The sequence below is a fragment of the Natrix helvetica genome (genome assembly GCF_964273705.1).
Source record: "Natrix helvetica genome assembly, chromosome: 2".
In the NCBI taxonomy this organism is placed as follows: domain Eukaryota; kingdom Metazoa; phylum Chordata; class Lepidosauria; order Squamata; family Natricidae; genus Natrix; species Natrix helvetica.
Window position 1 is genome coordinate 232,644,288 of NC_138552.1, and position 20,647 is coordinate 232,664,934.

Genomic DNA, 20,647 nt, shown 5'->3' on the forward strand with positions numbered 1-20,647 from the left:
AGAAATTGATTGTCATTGCTTTAAAATATTATCCTTACAAGTAATGTGTGGAAAGACGAGTCCTAGACTGGAACAGCTGTTAATGAAAATTGACCTTAGATCATTGCAAATTATTTGGCAGCTTTTAGGAATTTTAAGCAGAATGGGCTAATTTTATTCATTCTTTTTCAGAGATACTAATGGAAAGAATAGCCTTCTAAAAATATTTAGGTGTAAACTGTCTAGAATTTAAGAATGTAAGTAAGGGATTGGGAAATCTCTTAACACCCTGCCTGAAGAATTAGAGGCTATCCTTCAAGTAGTCTATTTATTTACTATCCTTAGGATTCATGGCAGCAATTTTGGCTGCTAAGAACTAACAGCCTTCAGTGGGGGGGAAAAGAACCAAGATTTACCATACTCTTGCACCTTAAATAAATTATCACAATTGGCTGCATCTTTAATGTATTTTTGAAAATAAGCAAAAGCTGCATTATCTGGGGATAGCACTGGTGTTTTGATTTCTGGTGAGTTAATCTTTAAAGGACTGCAAGTCCTTTTAGAAGTAAATTAAGTCTTACAAGCTTCCTTTTTTTCAAACTTCTCTTGAATTTCCTATTTTTTCCATGGCCAAAAAGGGATCTATTTTTTTAAAATTATGAAAAGCTGTTTTAGCCAACCCTACCCAACTCCAATAAATTTGTGGTCTTCCTTTCCCTTACTTCCCTATTTGCATTGCAATATGTCTTAATCTGCATTTTCTTGGTTCTATATAAAACCTTTCAATCTCAGACCTACATAGTTTAGTTTCCTTCCATTTTCTCATTGTATCACAATACCTGGAGATGAGCAATAGTGAGAATTCTGCAGCCAAATAATATAGTGAATCAAATTATTTGTTAATGTGACAATAAAATGCAAAGGTGTGCAATGCCAGTTGTTCTTTTGTTGGAAACATTTCTTGGCATGACATGCACAGACCTATAAGTTAGCAAAATGAGCAAGCCAGTAGCTTTTGTCATTTTTAAAGGCATATAATATTTACTGCCTGGAGGCAAAGTATAGTTCTGTATTCCTTCAATCTTAATAACATAACTTTCCTTCTTAGTTCAGAATTACAGATGAAAAAAGCTAAAATATCTTAATTTAATCCAATAATACTTTCTGACCTTGATAGTTTCTCCAAAATATATTTTGTTTCTATGAAAGTAATTATAGCTGCAGTAATGGGGAGAATGGATGCTTTAGTTGGAGGCCTTAAATTGCATTAGTACAAAATTTCAGTATTTTCTGTTGTTAATTGTCTATTTTGATTTAAAAACACAAGGGGCTTAGGTACTATTTTGTCTTTCACCTAGCTTCATATGCCCAGATTTTTCCTTCTATGCATTTATACTTTGCAGTAGGACCCGAGGCAAATCACAGTGATGCCAAAATGACAACATGCATTTGGTGATACCATCGCTCAACATTTATAAGATAAAATCAGATAAAATTAGAGAGAAAATGAAGATAATGATAGGTACTATTATGTATAATAGGAATAGAAGGAGACTGCTAATGGTCCATCTCTTTTTAAAAACTATAAAAGAGTTTTTAAAACTTGGAAAAGAGCTGTGTTAAAAAAGATGGCTCATATAATTCACAATGTAATTTCATTTTTGTTCATTTTTGTAATTTAAATTCAACTGTCAGTAGTAACTCTGTGTAAAATAAAAAAAAGTTTGGAGCTGCAAAGATAATCCATTTTACTTTTTGTATCTCCTTCAAGATCCTGTATGTTAATTGTTTAATGGCACTAAATCCTGTAAAACTGAAAGATACAAGTTCCCAACAAGACTTATAGGAATTATAACCATACTTACTGTTTATGGCTTTTCATAATAGAGGAAACCTGGTATAGTATAACATATCCATGGAGTCCTCAAGCAGGATCTTTAAGACAAGGACCAGCAATGCACTGCTTCAAACTATACTTACGTTAAGAAAATGCACTGAGGGGCTGAACTGTGCTAAGACATGTTGTGTGAATCATATACTTTGATAAAATTTGGGTGATACATACTTTTCATTTATGTATTTATAATCAAACACACAAATTATATTTTACTCTGGATTATGAGTAAAAGAACTCCGCACCACTCATAGGTGTTGTGAGAAGGGTGGTTATCAAGTTAAATGGATGGATGGATGAATAAATAAATTAATAACTGATCTGTGCACAGAACATATTCAGATCAAGAGACTTTGTCTAAAGAAATGTTATTTCAAGTCCCACCACTTATATAAAAAAATATGAAAGGAATCTTTAGATGTACCTAGTAGACATTTGGTGTATGCTTACAGGAGGGATATCAGTTGGAACACAAGTAGAGAATCATTCCAAGTAAAGAGTAAGGTTTATTTGAATATTTATTTCACAGTAGAAGACAACTATTTTGGGAGCTCTTTTCACATCCACTTGTCAACACTCCTGTGTTGTACTGTGTAGTGGACAAACAATCTTTCAGACTATCTAATCCCAAGGGATGTAGAACTTTTCGGGTCAGAAGCAGTTACATCAGAATAGTTTAGATAGCCAGTGAAGCTGTGGTAAGGTCAATGATTGGTTAAAGCGTTCTTAGCCAGTTGACATTTCTGAACACGTTTCAAAGCCAACCCCTGTAAATTTGTTACTGCAGTCATTCTCAGATGTTACAAAGGCATTGTTGCTTCATAAATTCTAGAAAAAAAAAATCTTTTAGGTTGAGATGTTAATTCACCAAGGCAAGAAATTAATACATATTTTAATGTAACATAATATGGAATCATTCACATGGTCACAACACATTGGTATGGTTAACACTACTTGTAGCATAAGTGCAGTCATAGCTACAAGTGTAGCCATTTCTAAAATTTTCAAATAATTTTGATCGTATCAGAACAGTGACATGGAATTTTTTTGTGGAAAAATGTCTCCTGTGGAAAAGATCCAAAGGAGAGATAAAAATATTACCAAACGATTTTCTGAAAATTGTCATTTCTAAAGTCTGGTTGGATCAATGTATCCTTCTATATATAAAGTAGTGAATTTTGCATATAAATATGCTATTTTTAGAAGCATATTTTCATATTTACAAAATATATCCTGGCAAGAACATGACTCATATTTGTTCCCATTAAAAACAGGCATAAAATAAATACAATGTTTTGTTCAGTGATTCCCTCCCTCCAGTGACATGCGGTGAGGTTTATGGCTTGTGAGGCACTGACACAGTGGTGGATTTCAAATTTTTTTAGACTTGTGGACTTCAACTCCCAGAATTCCACAGCCAGGCATGCTCAGTTCCGATTTAAAGCGACAGCATTTGTTTTTCTCCTTTGCAAAAGATGATTCCTTCTTTCTCTTTCTTTTTCTTCTACCTTCCCTCCTTCCTCCCTCCCTCCCTCTCTCCCTCCCTCCCCCCTCTCTCAAACACACACACACACACACACACACACACACAAGTTGGATTGGACTCTCTCTCTCTTACCCCCTTCCCTCTCTCACTCACTCTCTCTCAAACACACACACACACACACAAAGTTGGATTGGAGGAAAGAGCACCAGCGAGGAGACCACAGGAGGAGGCAGGAAGCCAGTCAAAGAGCCATACTGGAGCACACACACTTTCCCCCAGCCCTGGAAGGATCCAGCCCAGCTTCACTGATTACAGATTTGAAAAGGCAACGTGGGTCTGCCTGCAATCAAACTACACCCCAGGGAGAGCACAAGTGAGCCAGAGTCCTTCCCTCCAGCCTTTGCCCAAAGCCCCGCACCAGGAGGATGAAGTTTGACTTCCTTCCCCTCCCTCCGACTGACACGCACCTTTTCCAGCTGTTTCAGTGAGGATTTCAACCCTGCTCTTGCCTCGGGTCCTCTGAAGAAGCCCTGCCCAAACAAGCGCCCTCTACTACGAGGCAGGAGAATTGCGTGCTTCACCTACGTCAGGAATTTTTAGGCTTTTAACCCTTGCTTAACTCTGCTTGAGTGATCATAAAACACCTAAAGTCAGACTAGATGAGGCATGCAGTTCTCCTGCCTCATAGTAGAGGGCACTTTTTTAGAGGCTTTTTTAAACAGTTAAGCAGAGTCATCCACGGTGAGGCAGCAACTAGCTCAGCCTGACCTCAGCTCTCGCCTTTTTCCTTTTACATTTTTTTCTTTTCATGATGACAGTGGTGAGGCTGTGCCTCCCCTGCCTCACCTGACTGCACGTCACTGCCTCCCTCCCTCCCTCCCTTTCTCTTCCTTAGAATGAAAATCTTACTAACTGAAAAGAGTCCTCCTGCTATATCCAAAATTCTGTGAGCGAAATATTATTTTTGCAGGCAGGTTTCAACTAAATCCTTTCAGTTATGGATGTTAAGTTGATTTTTTCTCTCATCATATCTAAACTTTGACTTCTGTTTTTTCATGCTCTTGGCTGAATTCTATAATTCTAAGAAAGAAAGTTCATAAATAGCATAGTATTTAGACTCTGTTGAAAGCAGCAATAATATAGTTGCCTCCTAAGACTTGGCTATACATATTGTAGAAAGTGATGTGCCCTGAATGATAACTGGAAATGTGTAGGAATGTGTTGCCCCTATTTGTCTGCAGTTGAAAATGGTGGGTTTATGTTTCTTACCTACTGGTATCATATAACCCAGTAAATTATTATATTGCAGGTTACCATATTTTTCGGAGTATAAGATGCTCCAGAGTAGAAGACACACCTAGCTTAGGACACACGTAGGAAAATAAGGGAAAAAAAATCTGCTTCTGCCTCCCAGCAAATTTGCCTCCTTGCAACAAACAGCAAACAGTACAGACAATATACACTGTTTGTGGTGTTACATTTCAGACTATACTTGTACAGATGCTGTTAAAATTGATGTGGCTTTCTAGAAGTATAGTTATTCTCTGCTATTTAAAAGAAAATACAATAGCACTAGGTGTCTTCAGATCAAGCTTATTTTTAAAAAAGCTTCTTCACTTTGTTGTCTAGAACAACAATAAAGCAGTCTTTAAAAACGAAGTCTAATAATTTGAACATTCTATAGGCATTTATAGTTATTGACTTACCTCCTTACAGCAAACAGCCTGATTAGCACAAGAAAAAAAATCTGCCTCTGCCTCCCAGCAATTTGCCTCTTGCAGCAAACAGCAAGTTTCATTTTCAATTTCAGCATGGGCCTCCCGATCATCAGCTGTTTCAGGTTGCAGGGATTGCCGCCTCCACAAGCTCCATTTCCCCCATTTGTTGCTGTCTTTCCCCCCCAGTTTGCCATGTTTGGTGTAATTCAGGTGATTTCTCAGAAAATTTGAGTTAAAAAAATATTCCTGTATAATAAATAGTACAGTAGTTTAAATCAGGGGGGCGCAGCATTGATTTAGAGCTAGGATGTTTTGAGCTGAATTTTCAGATTAGGTAGATATCTTCCTGTAAATGTCCTATATCTGAAATTGAACCAATTGAAATCTACCAGAGGGTGTTACAATTAAAATTAATGTCATATGGCAATGAGTGTGGATTACTACTTTATAAATTAGGAATAATTGTTCAGTGATTTGACAATCCTATTTGGAAGTGTCGGAAACTGAACATGGACTGTCTATATGTAAAATGACTTCTTGTCAGCGTTCTAAATACCATGCATGAAATCAATCAGAGACCAAGGCAGAATCATCCTTAAAATTCCAATTTAATCATACAGGCATGTTAGCACGTCTGTGGAATTCCAACTCTGATTTTCTTCCTGGAATTCCACCCAGTTGAAGGTTCATGATCTATCCCCACACCCATAATCCATCACATGTTCCAATCATCATCTTCCACGCTGGCATCTACATCCCTCTGCTTCCGTTCAGGTGTCGAGGTGCAGAGACAAAAGATGACCTTGAGCTTCTAGAAAGAATGACAACAAAACATTCCACAATTCTACTCCTTTCTATTCCCCCCTCCCAACTACTACACTAATGAAACAGCATAGGAAAATAATAGAAAGCGTGACAGGCCAAAGATCCTAAAAGGAACATAACCACAGGCCTGACACTTCTGTTATTAAACTATGGATTTATACTTTGCAGTATTAGATATTCTGCAACTGCTGTGAAAATACAATACAATACAATAGTAGAGTTGGAAGGGACCTTGGAGGTCTTCTAGTCCAACCCCCTGCCTAGGCAGGAAACCCTATACTGTTTCAGACAGATGGCTATCCAACATCTTCTTAAAGACTTCCAGTGTTGGGCATTCACAACTTCTGGAGGCAAGCTGTTCCACTGATTAATTGTTCTAACTGTCAGGAAATTTCTCCTCAGTTCTAAGTTGCTTCTCTCCTTGATTAGTTTCCATCCATTGCTTCTTGTTCTACCCTCAGGTGCCTTGGAGAATAGTTTTACTCCCTCTTCTTTGGGGCAACCCCTGAGATATTGGAACACTGCTATCATGTCTCCCCTAGTCCTTCTTTCTCTTAAGCTAAACATACCCAGTTCCTGCAACCGTTCTTCATACATTTTAGTCCAGTCCCCTAATCATCTTTGTTGCTCTTCTCTGCACTCTTTCTAGAGTCTCCACATCTTTTTTACATCGTGGCGACCAGAACTGAATGCAGTATTCCAAGTGTGGCCTTACCAAGGCATTATAAAGTGATATTAACACTTCACGTGATCTTGATTCTATCCCTCTATTTATGCAGCCTAGAACTGTGTTGGCTTTTTTGGCAGCTGCTGCACACTGCTGGCTCATATTTAAATGGTTGTCCACTAGGACTCCAAGATCCCTTTCACAGTTACTACCACTGAGCAAGGTATCATCTATACTGTACCTGTGCATTCCGTTTTTGTTGCCTAAATGTAGAACCTTACTCTTTTCACCTTTGAATTTCATTTTATTAGATAGTGCCCAATGTTCAAGTTTGTCAAGATCCTTCTGTATCTTAAGCCTATCTTCTGGAATGTTGGCTATTCCTGCCAGCTTGGTGTCATCTGCAAATTTGATGAGTTCCCCATTTATTCCCTCATCCAAATCATTGATGAAGATGTTGAAGAGTACTGGGCCTAAAACAGAGCCTTGGGGTACTCCACTGCATACTTCCCTCCATGTAGATGCAGTTCCATTGAGGACTACATGTTGAGTGCGGTTGGTCAGCCAGTTACGAATTCATCTGGTGGTGATGCTGTATAACCCACATTCTTCTACTTTATCTAGTAGTAGGTTATCGTCTACCTGTTATCAAAAGCCTTACTGAAGTTCAAGTAAACTATATCAACGGCATTCCTCTGGTCCACTAATTTTGTCACATTATCAAAGAATGCAATAAGATTAGACTGACATGATCTGTTTTTGACAAATGCATGTTGGCTTTTGGCTATTACTTTGTTTGCTTCTAGGTGTTCACAAATTCATTGCTTGATTATTTTTTCCAGAATCTTTCCTGGTATTGAGGTCAGGCTGATAGGTCTATAGTTTCCTGGATCTATTTTTTTCCCTTTTTTGAAGATGGGAACCACATCACTCTTTTCCAGTCCTCTGGTAGTTCCCCGGTGTTGCAGGGTCTCTGAAAGATATAATTCAGTGGTTCTGAGATCTCATCTGCTAGTTCCTTCAGAACCCTGGGGTGTAATCCATCCGGTCCTGGTGATTTGAACTCGTCTAGGGTAGACAAGTGCTACTTACCATTTTCTTCCCTATTTCAATTTGTGTTCCTAATCTGATTTTTGTGGTGCTGCTTTTGATAGATTGGACTGTTTTATCCCTTTGTGTAAAGACAGATGCAAAACATGAGTTAAATAGTTCTGCTTTCTCCCTTTATATTTGGAGAAAATACAACTATGATTACATTTTATGGATAGATCTGACTTCCAGCTTTTTTTTATAACATCCTATGTTAAATATGCTGACTGGGAATTCTAAGAGTTTGAACTACCTGTTAGTTTCTTTCACATACCATTATTTTAAAAGGGCATTACAATGTTCCAGTTTCTTTTAAATATTATTTTAAAAATTTGCAGTGATTGCTACCATTTTGCCATCACTATGTTTTCAAAGAAAACAGTGTGAGAATAAAAAGAAGCATTACATTAGATACACTCTAACTGATGATTACTTCAGAGAAAAGTAGGCCTGGAAATTTTATAAGCAGTGTTTGTCCAGCCTAGAGCCCAGCCCTTCCCTTTGGAAGCCTATGTATTACCTATGCAGTTAATAAATTAGAAAAGAATTATAATACCTGCTTTTGTCATCAGAGGCAAACCATCTACCACAGCAAGGAATTCAGCCCTTACTTATAAGCTTCAGATTCATAACTTCCTTCCAGAAGAGAATTACTTGCTCCTCAGAACATTTCCCTTGTCAACAATTAAAAAGAGTTATTAAATTTGGGGTAGCTTTCAGTGTTCAAAATACACACACAATGCACAGACAGAAAACTCTACTTTGTTTCCTCTCTCTCAGTTTGTCTTTCCCTGTCTGGATAAATTGTGATAGTCCATGAGTTGCTGTAATTTGTTTCAAAGATAAATTACGTGGCAATTTATTCTGAAGGACAATTGGGTGACTAATCTCCCACTATTCCTGTCCTGCAGCTGCACAAAAATACCAATCAGGTTGACTATTTTAACAGGGAAAGCATTTAAAAGAGCTAGCTGATAAAATATTTGTGAGCCTCCTGGCATGTGATAACATATTTTCCTATATTCAAAAGCTTTCAGCCAGCTGTAACATTTGATTTGATTTATAAGCTTATTGCAGAACAAGATAAATGATAACATTAACTCCAGATCTAACTGTTGTCCTCTCCTCTTGTATTTTATATGCATATAGGGACTGCTTGAATTCTAGGCACCACTCCATATCTTTAAACATTTAATATTAACAAGATGTAATTGACATGGAATTCCAGCAGATAGGCTCAAAGAGAGCTGCTTCTAAGAAACTAACTTTATTTGAAAACATGTTCCATCAGAAGCTAAATAAATCAAAGCCTTAGCCTAATTGTGTAGTTTTATAGCATAATTTCTGGAATATTGCTCCCTTTTGAATAAGATTTAAATGCTTATCGATTTCTCTGGTTCCAAACGATACATGAGAAAAATAAGATCCCCAAGAAGTAAGAGCTTAGCAATTGGACATTAACTTAAAGTTGTTTATAGGTCACCAACACAAGTATATTCATAAAGCTACACTAACCCCCTGATAATTAGATTTAAGGCCAGAATTATATGGCAGATATTTTATTCTGCTATGGCACAGTACTGCCTCCTAAAAATTTGACCCCATGCTGAGAAAATAGATGGAATTCATCTTTTGTTATCCACAGAAGCAATCTGCCGAGGTTTTAAATTATTCCTTATTTTGGTTTATAATACAAAAGTACATAATTAAAAACTATTTCAGGCATCCTTGGAATGAATGAATGAATGAATGAATGTGTGTGTGTGTGTGTGTATGTGTATGTATATGTATATATATAAAAATAAGATTTCCATAGCTTTGGATTTTTGCTTGCAGACATTTCATAACCCAACTAGGTAACAACATCAGCAACAAACTTGCACTAGTTAGATAAAAAAAAAACATATGAAGTAAACAAGCAAACAAGCTCAGAGAGCAGCAAGAACTCCACAGTTAAGCCTGAGCTACTTCTACTCTCTTTTATTGAAAATTTAAGGTGGGGAAGATGGGGGATTCTTATGCTACAGCCTTGCTACCAGCCTCTTCATAAAGGGGGTGGGTTTTTTGTTGTTGAAAACATCCAATACTTTGGTAGTAGAGTAAGAGAAAATTTGAATCTCAAGCTGCCTCAATCTGTTTTTCCCCATGTTCCCAGTTTAGGAGGTTTGCACCAGCCAAAATAGAAAGGCTGGACAAATATGTGATATGAGAAATATTGTTATCGGCTACCAAAAGCAGCTGCTGCCTTATTACTGTCCTTTTGCTATTAGAACACTGAATATCAAAGTGTGATAGAATCTCCAGTTAGACTGGAAATGTTAAGAGAGGCTCAGGTTTGAAGTCATTGTAGTGCAGGAAACAACACGGGCCTTATCACATCAGAATCTTTGAAGCCTTATCTTGCATTTCCCAAGGGAATGCAATTAATCTGGTGAGATTCTTGTTAACATAGATGACTAGCAATGAAACTGCTGTTGAAACTCTTCACCAGTGGTTCTGGTTGCTTTTGCTTGACACAAAGTCAAGTTTTACAATGAATTAAAAATGCCCTGCCAATATTCTAAAATATAGAATTTCCTGGCTAAAAAAAGCATTAGAAGCACGGAGGGAATTTGTTCTGCAGATGGGACTGAACTCTCTAATAGTGAAGGATAGGTATAACTACAAGAGGAACTAACAGAAAATTCAGAGAAGTTTGAACTTTTAAAAGGGTGAGAGAAAAATGATTTTATGAAGTCTATGAAAAATAGAAAAGAAAAACATGTTTTATGGCCGTATGAAATTTAGGGAATTATTCAGTATTCTTGATTTGAAAATGATAAACATTAGGGCAAGTTGTAAGTATCTGTAATACAACAGTTATAACCATAGTACCTGTTTTTGTTATATCCCTTTGGATACAAAAAGCAACATTTCAGTAAAAACCTATATTGGTGGTAAATGTAACATGCAGCAAAAATAATAAGCCAAAAGAATGTTAAAGCCATGCTATTTTGGTAAAACATTTTTTGTGTTTTCAAAAAGGCTAATAAAAACTAACTATTTGCCCTAATCTCTTAAATAAGACTCTTAAATAAAGGCAACCTGAAATTAAATCAGATTAAAGAAGATTGCCTTGAGGATAATCTGAAGTTTGTTAATATTAGGTAAATACTACTAGGCAGATTAATCATGTTTTTCATAGGAATCCTGAATATTGGAATATGTAGAGTAAAAATAATGGGCTATTCCTATGAGTATTTGCATGTAGTGTTTAAAAAATATTTTGCCTTTATTATTATTTTTGTTATATATAAATAATTCTTGGCAGAAAATCTACCTTCCACTCTTCTTGTCCCTATTTTCTCCACAACAACAACCCTGTGAGGTGAGTTGGGCTGAGAAAAAAGTGACTGTCTTAAATTACCAATCATCCTTCAGATCTAAAATGGGAACAGAACTCATGGTCTCCTGTTTTCTAGCCTGTTCCTTTATCCACTAGACCAAGGGTGTCAAACTCAAGGCCTACAGGACAGAAATCAAGTCTGACATCCCTGCACTAGACCAAACCAAGAATTAGCAGCCTAATTTAATTTAAAACTCAAAGATGAGTGGCATGTTCTGTGCATTTCTTCTTTTTAGAAATCAAACATTACAACTTTATAATTAAACATAAGTTGACTGCAGCAAAATTGATGACATATACTTAGCTGAATCTAAATGCTATATTGACAGCACAGAAAACTCTAGGCTGAAAATTATTTGATTGTTTCTTACATGCCAATCAAATACTATTTGGACTGTTTCTTACAATCAAATACTATTTTTTTATCTGTTAGTAGAGGAATTGTTTCCACTACAAATAGTCTGATTCTGGGAATAGATTGATTTTAAATTTATATAGAGTTAAACTCTAGTGTACTGAGAAACTTTGCTGGCCAAGATTGATACAAAGATTTGAAGCCCACAAATTCAATTCCACCTTTCGGGTTCTAATTTGTCTTGGACTCCCAAAACATGTAATAAATAATTTACAGCCAGGGCTATGTCAATATTGTGGGGAACCCCTGGAAAAGATTTTAGTTATATTTGCAGTTGATTTGATTCCATTTGGCTTTTCCATCACCTGTCTTTTCATTGCATGCTTGTTGGACAGGGCAAGTTTACCGTTTCTGCACGCTGGAAGGGACTTGGCTGATGGAGGAGAATTCCACCAGTCCATGGAGGAACATTTCGGCATGTATGGTTCCTGATGAAGTAAGCAAACAATATTGGTTTGAAGAATCTATTGCCCAAATGATACATTCTTTGCTCTCAATGCTGTGGTAGTGTCTTAAAATAAAGTTTTCTATTAACAATAACAGCATGGAATCTTCCATTAGTTCTTATAGAATGATTTGGATTGTTTTGCAATTTTAGTGGGATTAAAAACAAGGAGATGTGACATAATATTCTTGATCGTTATGCCCTTCGGGCTTGTAATAGTGATAATTGCAATGAAGCTGAAGTTAGAACTTTAAAAACTTTTAAGGAAACCATTTGAGCATGTGATACAGAGGAAGCAAGATAATACATTGACAAAATTATATAATTTCTGGTTTCATCTTCCAGGAGGATAATGAAAAAGAAAAAGGAAAGTTGAATTCCATCTGGTGACGTTTCTCTCTGTCTTACTGCATTTCATTTTTTTTATTTAATTGTATCCCGCCTTTATTATTCTTACAAATAACTAAGGCTTTGATATTTTATTTTATAGTATGCCATTTAATTCTATGTCATCCCGAATTGCATGTTGAATGGGAAAGTATATCATTTGTTTGGGGGAAAAAATAACTCAATACTTGAGAAGCAATTGGAATGCAGTGAGACATCATCCGTTTCATACCTTTTGGATTATTTGTTAATAATAATACTAGGCTAAAGTAACTATAGAAATTCCTTCCTATAGAAATACGTACTTATTCTTAGTGAGCTCATTGATAAGCAAAAAGTGCAGAATTTCTATGCTAAAACAGCAGTTAAAATCTAGTATTCTCTTTTGTAGAATAATGTTGAATAAACATTATGAGAGCTGAAGTGCACCAGAGTCAATCTGGAGAAGACCATATTAAGACTGGCTATAGAACTGAATGAATGAATGTAAATGTAAATGTAAATGTAAATGTAAATGTAAATGTAAATGTAAATAAATAAATAAATAAATAAATAAATAAATAAATAAATAAATAAATAAATAAATAAATAAATAAATAAATAAATAAATAAATAAATAATGAAATAAATAATGAAATAAATAATGAAATAAATAATGAAATATATAATTTAGAGCACTGAAATTTTATGGGAATTATTTTAATGGAAGATCTAGTAGATATTGGGTTATTGAAAAGGAAATACTTCTTAGAATACATATACATATAAAATATATTTAGCATCTACAGCAGGTTATTTTCTAACAAACTTGTAAAATGAAGCTTTATTACCCTATGTTACACTTGGGAACTGATGCTGGAGTCACCTTATAATTCAGGTGAAACAACAACGTTTGCTTACTTCCTAGCATACTATGAACATGGTACACCCCTAACCTACTATGAATTTCAGCAGGTAAAAAAGCGAATACACTCCTTGCTTGTATAAACAGAGGCATAAAATCAAAATCATGTGAAGAATTTGTAGCGCTTTATAAAGCCTTAGTAAAGCCACACCTGGAATACTGCTTCTAGTTTTGGTCACCGCATTACAAAAAAAGATGTTGAGACTTTGGAAAAAGTACAGAGCAGAGCAACTAGGATGATTAAAGTCCTGGGGGGGGGGGGGGAAGCATATGAACAAACAGTTGCAGAAACTGAGTATGGCTAGTCTAGAAAAAAGAAAGACTAGGGGTGACATGATAGAAATTTTCCAGTATCTGAAGGGCTGCCAAAAAGAAGAAGGGGTCAACTTATTTTCCAACGCACCAAAAGGCAAGACAAGAAATAATGGGTAGAAACTAATCAAGGAGAGAAACAAGTTTCAAGTTTCAAGTTTATTTGATTTATAGACCGCCCCCTCTCCCCGAAGGGACCTGGTATTAAGGAGAAACTTCCTAACACTGAGAACTTTTTGCTTTCAGAAGTTGTGGGTGCTTCATCACTGGAAGTTTTTAAGAAGAGACTGGACAGCCATCTGTCTCAATTTGTATAGGGTCTCCTGATAGAGCAGGTGGTTCGACTAGAAGACCTCCAAGGTCTCTTCCAGCTCTATTCTGATTGATTGTTTGAATATTGTGTAGTAGATATGTTTGGTCAGCTTTTTCTGTGTTTCCATGTAAAATTATTGGCTTTGTGTTTCTGTCAGCTCCATTGACACAACAAAACAGGAGAAGTCCAGTAATTGTGTTTCAGTTGTTTCTGCGTTACCCTTTTCAGGACTCACCAGGAAGACAGTTGTTATTCCTTTCTGTCATCTACACCACTGGATATGCTCTTTCTTTCTCAGCTCTTGTTATAGCGACTGGCATCCTCATTTGGTTCAGGTAAGCAACATGGCTAAAAAGAATGAATTATAGCATATGAAAATATCTGATACTTAATGCTTAACTTCCAAAATTAAATGTAACAATGAATAATTAGAAATGGCATAAAAATCAAACTTCATATGATAATTGGGAAATTTTCTAAGTATGGGATTAAAAAGAAGTGTATAATAAGTGAAATACAGTTTGTCTTGAGTGAATTTGTGGGAAAGGAAAGAAGCTGCACTATAAATAAATAAACATTACTTTTAAATTGGACACAGCTAATTTGGTATGAATATTCTGTTTTATAAATTGGCAGAACATTTGATTTGTTAGAGGTAGAACAGAAGAACTTTTTTTCAATAGAATTTTGTTCTGCTACGTCATCTGCTTTTAAATATGGTTTGTTATAAATTGGTAGAAATAAGGAGAAGGGGTTCCAAAATAAAGTACTGCTGCTGCAATGACAGGTTTAGTCACTGCATTAAGTTTTTTTCTTTTTGACATGTTGAAATTTATGTTCTCTTAACTTGATGCTCATAATGAATTTTCATTTTTGCTTGTGGGGATCCCAGAAGTGAAATCATGCTCCAGTTATTCCTACTGTGTGCATGCAATTCTTTCTTAAGTGCTACTATATCAGTAGTAGTCCTCTATTGCCTTTCAAACAATTACTGGTAAATAGTATGATTTCGCTTGATGGGAATTGATGCTTCTGTCACAATCTCCTGCAGAAATGTGCAGTGCAAGTTTAAACTAAGCATGTTTAAAAATGGGTTTTTAAACTTTTGCCTATGGGACTAAAAACTCAATTTTAAGTCTTTGTTTTTAAGCCTTTTTCTCTGAATACTATAGAAAATGGTACTCCAATAATAGTTCTTTGTATTTTTTAGCATTAGTAGTTTGCTTTCCGTTTCAGAAATGAGAGCAACCAACACATTTATTTTAACTCTACAGTGTAACTACCTGATGTACACACTTCAATTTTGAACAGAGTTCCTTTGTACCTCACTTGACAGTCATAACAGCCTACATGTTTTCAAGTGAATTAAGCATCATAATTATATTTACAGGCATCTGCATTGTACCAGGAACTACATTCACTTGAACCTTTTTACTTCATTTATCCTACGTGCTGTGTCCATCTTCATTAAGGACTCCATGCTCACATGGATGTACAAGACAGCCCCTCGTCAACAACAGTGGGAAAGTGTAATTTCCTACCAGGTATATGATAAGGCTAAAAATATTTTTCTAAACAGAAGTATGTGATTGCAATATATTTGCATTAAGTTGTGCATTTCCTTTTGTTAGATTTACATATGAGTATAGATCAGTGGTTCCCAACCTTTTTTTTGGCCATGTCCCACCTAAGCATCTCTAAAATCCTGATTCCTCTCCCCCCCCCCCCCCCGCGACATATAATTCTTACTTTACTCCAAAAGTGAACTCTACTCACGTGGAGGAGGCCTAAAAGGCCATTAACTTGGTTTAAACAAGGTTCAAATTGCCCTCATTAAAAATCAAATTGTCCCCCTGTGGGGCATTGGGAACCACTGGTATAGATGAAATTCTTAAAATAGAAATCCCTTTCAGTTCCCTTGAGGGTAAGATTTCTTCTTCACTTCAATTTTCTTTTCTTTTCTTATATTTCATAAGTCCAAAAAGCAACTGTAAGTGCTTAGATCTTCCTTAAAATGGCGAGCCTTGATAACATGTCCAAAACTGTGCTTTTTAATCACTATCCTAACAAATATGATTAGAAATATCCAGTTGTGGGATTCAGCCAGTTCACACCACTTCGGAAGAACTAGTTGTTAACTTTCTGAGCAGTTTGGTGAACTGGTTGTTGGAAGAAATTATTAGGCCAGAGAACCGGTTGTTAAATTATTTGAATCCCACCATTGGAAATATTCCTTCAAAAAGATATCATTTTCCTCATAATAAAACATTGAAATGCTACATAATATTATCTAACCCTATTCCTGTTCTATATAAATGAACTCACTTTTGTCAGAGAGAGGAACTAGGATATAAGATGCAATTCGGAATGTAGTCACTAACATTTTCAGAGGAAAGGGCAGTTCTTTTTTTATTCAGAGTTTTATTCTTGAACAATGGCTCACATTCTGAAAATAATAAACACAGAGAAACAGATAGAAGGAGAATGCACTGTTCTTCCAAAATCTCTTCAGAATATAATGAGGCATAAGTGCTGCAGTGTTGAAAAAAGAGAATTTATATACTTCGGCAGAGGCAAGGTTTTGCCTTCACAAGGTATCTCTGCATCATTTTCTGAGAGCTTCTATTGCCACAACCCAGGTTACTCAACTGAGGCCTCTATATATAGAGAGAGTGACATTTTTTGTGGAGGATGAGCATAAGGGAAGCTGCCTCTTGGGCAAAATAGAAATGTCTCCTTGGACTTAGATGAAAACATAATGCTTCAAAGCAGCTAAGAAATAGGTTAAATAGGCATGCTAAAGGGCTATATAGTGAAGGAATATTTGCTGCTGAATTTGATTATTTTTTTAGCCGGCTGTTGACCATCTCCAAAGGTTGCTCTATTATCAAATCTTTGAGGGCATTGTGGCATTATGTTTTCATGGACACTTTACATTTTTCGTGATCTGCAGCATCTAAAGTATTTACTCAAATCTCTGCCCTCTCAGGAGTCACTCAGCTGCCGCTTCATCTTTGTGATGATGCAATATTGTGTGACTGCAAACTATTACTGGCTACTGGTGGAAGGAATGTACCTGTATACTCTACTAGCCCTCTCAGTATTTTCAGAGCAGAGAATCTTTCGACTTTACCTTTGTATTGGCTGGGGTAAGTAGGTTTTCTTGCCCCTTTTCCAAATATGGTATTTCTTGGTTTAGTATTTTAGAAGATGTGAACTGAGAAAATATTGTTTTTTATTACAAAGAAATATTGATTTTTTTAAAAAAATCCACTTTGTCTGCTTTTACACTCATGAAGAGCCTTTCAATAAGTACATTGTCAGAAATAATGCAGAGGCCTTTCTGAATTCTCTAGCACCGTCAGGGACAATCATTTGTTTTACTTTTAATGCTAGAATTACAGGTAGTCCTCACCTTACAACAGTTCATTTAGTGACCTTTCGAAGTTACAACGGCACTGAAAAAAGTGATTTATGACCATTTTTCACACTTAGGATCATTGCAGCATCAAATGCTTGACAACTGGTTCACAGTTAGGACGGTTGCAGTGTCCTGGGATCATGGGATCATATTTTGTGATCTGCTGACAAGCAAAGTCAACAGGGAAGCCAGATTCACTTAATAACCATATTATTAATTTAACAACTGCAGTGTTAACAACAACTTAACAAATGGGGCAAGAAAAGTCCTAAAATGGGGCAAAACTCACTTAATAAATTTCTCACTTAGCAACATAAATTCTGGGCTCAATTGTGTTCATAAGTCAAGGACTATCTGTACTAACATCTGTGGATGATAATGAATGAGCCAAAATAATGCCCTTACTTGTAGGACATTGATTGATTGATTGATTTAATATCATGCATTTATTATTGTTACAAATAACTCAAGGTAATGAACTTATCCAACACACCTCCCTCCTCATATTTTCCTCTCAACAACACTGTGAGGTGAGTTGGGCTGAGAAATAATGATTGATCCAGCGTCCCCCAGCTGGCTAAGACAGGATTTGAATTCACCATGTCCCAATTTCTAGCCTGGTGCCTTAACTACTGGACCAAACTGTCTCTTACATGAGCTGTGTATTTACTTTCAAAGAGAGAAGACATCTTCATCCTTCTTCCTGATGTTGGTCCTAGAGTTTACTAGCATAAAACCATGTGTTATTTTTTTCTTCATTAACCTTCCTTCCTGAGGTGTAATTCTCTATTTAATGGCCCAGAGGCGGGTTTTTTGTTATGTTTACTACCATGTTTCCTTATGTAATCAGGCAAATCTTTTAAGATGATACATAATGATTCTTTGTAAATATACATTATCTGGTAGCCTGTCATTTCATTAATCAAATCATTTTTAAACAGGGACATTTCCGCACAGCTGCAGAATGTACAAGACAAGCTTCCCAATATGTTTTGGATTGTAGGATCACAGTAGATCCTTAGTTTAATAGTCTAATATAGCCTAGCCTGTATTGTTTTAAATGCCAGTGGGGTAAAATATTTAAATACATCTTGAATGGGTTGGATGGAGCTTTTTCTCTTCCACAGATTTACATTCCTGTGTGAACATTCTACATAAGTGCACTGTAAAATTCATATACACTAAATGATCAGCTGCATATTATTTATGTGACCCTTCTGAGTACAGATGATGTATGGAGGATGAATATATTATGTTCTGTCACAACCAATAATCAATAAAGTACTCATAAGAAAATATATTGGGTTGTTCTCGTAAAGTTGCATAGATTGCATAGCAACCTACTTACTGTAAATTATTTAAACTTACAGAAAGCAAAAACATGCAAAATGGAGAGCCCTATACTAAAATTATTGAATAGATTTCTAAGCAAGTTGAAATAGAAGGTTTTATTGTTTTATTTTTATTGTTTAGTAGAAAAAGTACAAAAAACATTAAAAAAGGCTGGCCTGAAATATTTCTGATTGCAGATTATATTAGCAATACTTGAGTTCAGTGGTTGTCATCCAGGATGCTAACTATATACAGTACATTCTGAACAGAGGCTATCTAATGCCTGTTATGAGCTGAAAATGGAACGCCAGTAAAGTGTTCAAATATCATTTAGCGATTTTTGCTCCGTAGGGCCTGGGATTTGCTGCAAAATGGCATACTGGTGGTCTTGGGCAATTTAGATAGTTGGAAGACATGGAATCACACTTTATATATTTCCTTATAGAAATCAGACGTTAGACTGAATTATTACATACCCAAGAAGAAGGGACAAACTCTTATTTTTGTTTAACTAGTTGACCCCTTATCCTCATTTATGTCTATAAAATGGGATTTAAAAATATATGTCTTACGATAGTATCACCTCAATAAAGAAAATAGATGATAACTACAGTATGTTCCGTACCCCAAAGGTCTGTTGATCACAGCAGGGTAATTGTGCATGATTCAGAACTCCTTGTGTACAAAGTTTATTTTGGGCTGTTTGTTCTAAACAAATTACACAACCCCTTTTGCTTCATTTAGTGTTCTGTTCTCTGTTTTTATTTTCTTTTTTTCCCCTTTGGAAAATCATGCTCATTTTATTCTCAGCCTGTGAGATATTTCTTTCTCCAGGATTAGAAGCATGATCTTTTTGCAGTCAAGGAAACTGAAAAGCAAACTGCTACAGGTAATTTTTCTTGACTTGGACTTATTATTTAACAACCATTTATAGTTATGACAGCATCTGAAAGATTGCTTTACAGCCGACTAAGCACTTCCAGCCAATGTAAAATGTCACACACACTCCCACGATCATGTAATCACATTATGGGTGCTGTTCACACTTAAGACTGGTTGCCAATCACCCTATTATAAATAGATAAGATTTTCAAAAACTTATTTCTGCTAATACTATATAGCACTGGAGTTTTGTATATAATTTAATTCACTTCATGTTAAAGGAAACGTGTAATTTTGCTTATGAAAGATTTGGTAAGCTCTATATTTTTACAATGCAAAATCCTAGATTTGATTTCATACATAAGATGTATGCAATTTTATTTCTCTGCAAAACAATCTTGGAGGCTGCTAAGACACATTCACACACAGCAACTAAACAGATAAATTTAACAAAGCATCATTCCCAGTGGTCTCCTACTGGTGCTGAGTGTTTAATAATATGAAATATCAAGGCAATGATATGAAAGATAAATCTTATCCAAACAGACAGTCACATAATTTAATCTTGGATTCAAGGCACATTTGAAATAGTTTCCTGCAAGGAGTGGAAAGGAAAACTCAGAGGATTTTCTCTTTTTATGTTGGTAAAAACTTGCTAATGACAAACTGTCCTTCATTTGAATGTTAACAGATAACTGAAAACGGGTATTATTTTATTATGATATTCAGTAGAATAATGGGATATGCATTTGCTTTCAGTATAAAGTGGAAAATACACATTTCATATAAAGGGAAAAATACACATTTCAAATAAAACATACCGTATTTTTCAGAGTATAAGATGCATCAAGATTTTGAAGAGGTAAATTTAAAAAAAGTTTTTGCACTCTGCAGGTCTCCTAAACCCTCTGCATGCCTCATATTTTGTGAAACATGGGGCATGCAGAGATTTGAGAGGCCTGCAAAGTGCTCCTGGGGGCTGGAGAGGAGGCAAAAATGAGCCAAAAATGGCTTGGTTTTTTTCCTTCTTTTTGCTCTCCCCAGTCCCTAGGAGCATTTTGCAGGCCTCCCAAACCCTCTGCATGTCCATTTTTGTGAAGAGGTGGAGTTTTGAGAGGCCAAAAATGCTGAATTCAGTGTATAAGAAGCACCCAGATTTTCACCCTCTTTTTTGGGGGGAAAATACTCCGAAA

At 35.8% G+C, this 20,647-nt stretch overlaps 1 protein-coding gene across 3 annotated transcripts in view; it reads left to right on the forward strand.

Moving 5' to 3' along the window:
- Positions 1–20,647, forward strand: part of GLP1R (glucagon like peptide 1 receptor) — a 124,200-nt gene that overhangs the window by 68,061 nt on the left and 35,492 nt on the right. For all 3 annotated transcript variants that reach the window (XM_081940841.1, XM_081940842.1, XM_081940843.1), the window contains exons 6-9: positions 11,794–11,894; positions 14,048–14,154; positions 15,210–15,363; positions 16,809–16,968. In XM_081940841.1, the coding sequence (XP_081796967.1) occupies positions 11,794–11,894; positions 14,048–14,154; positions 15,210–15,363; positions 16,809–16,968 (522 nt within the window). The remainder of the gene's footprint in view (positions 1–11,793; positions 11,895–14,047; positions 14,155–15,209; positions 15,364–16,808; positions 16,969–20,647) is intronic.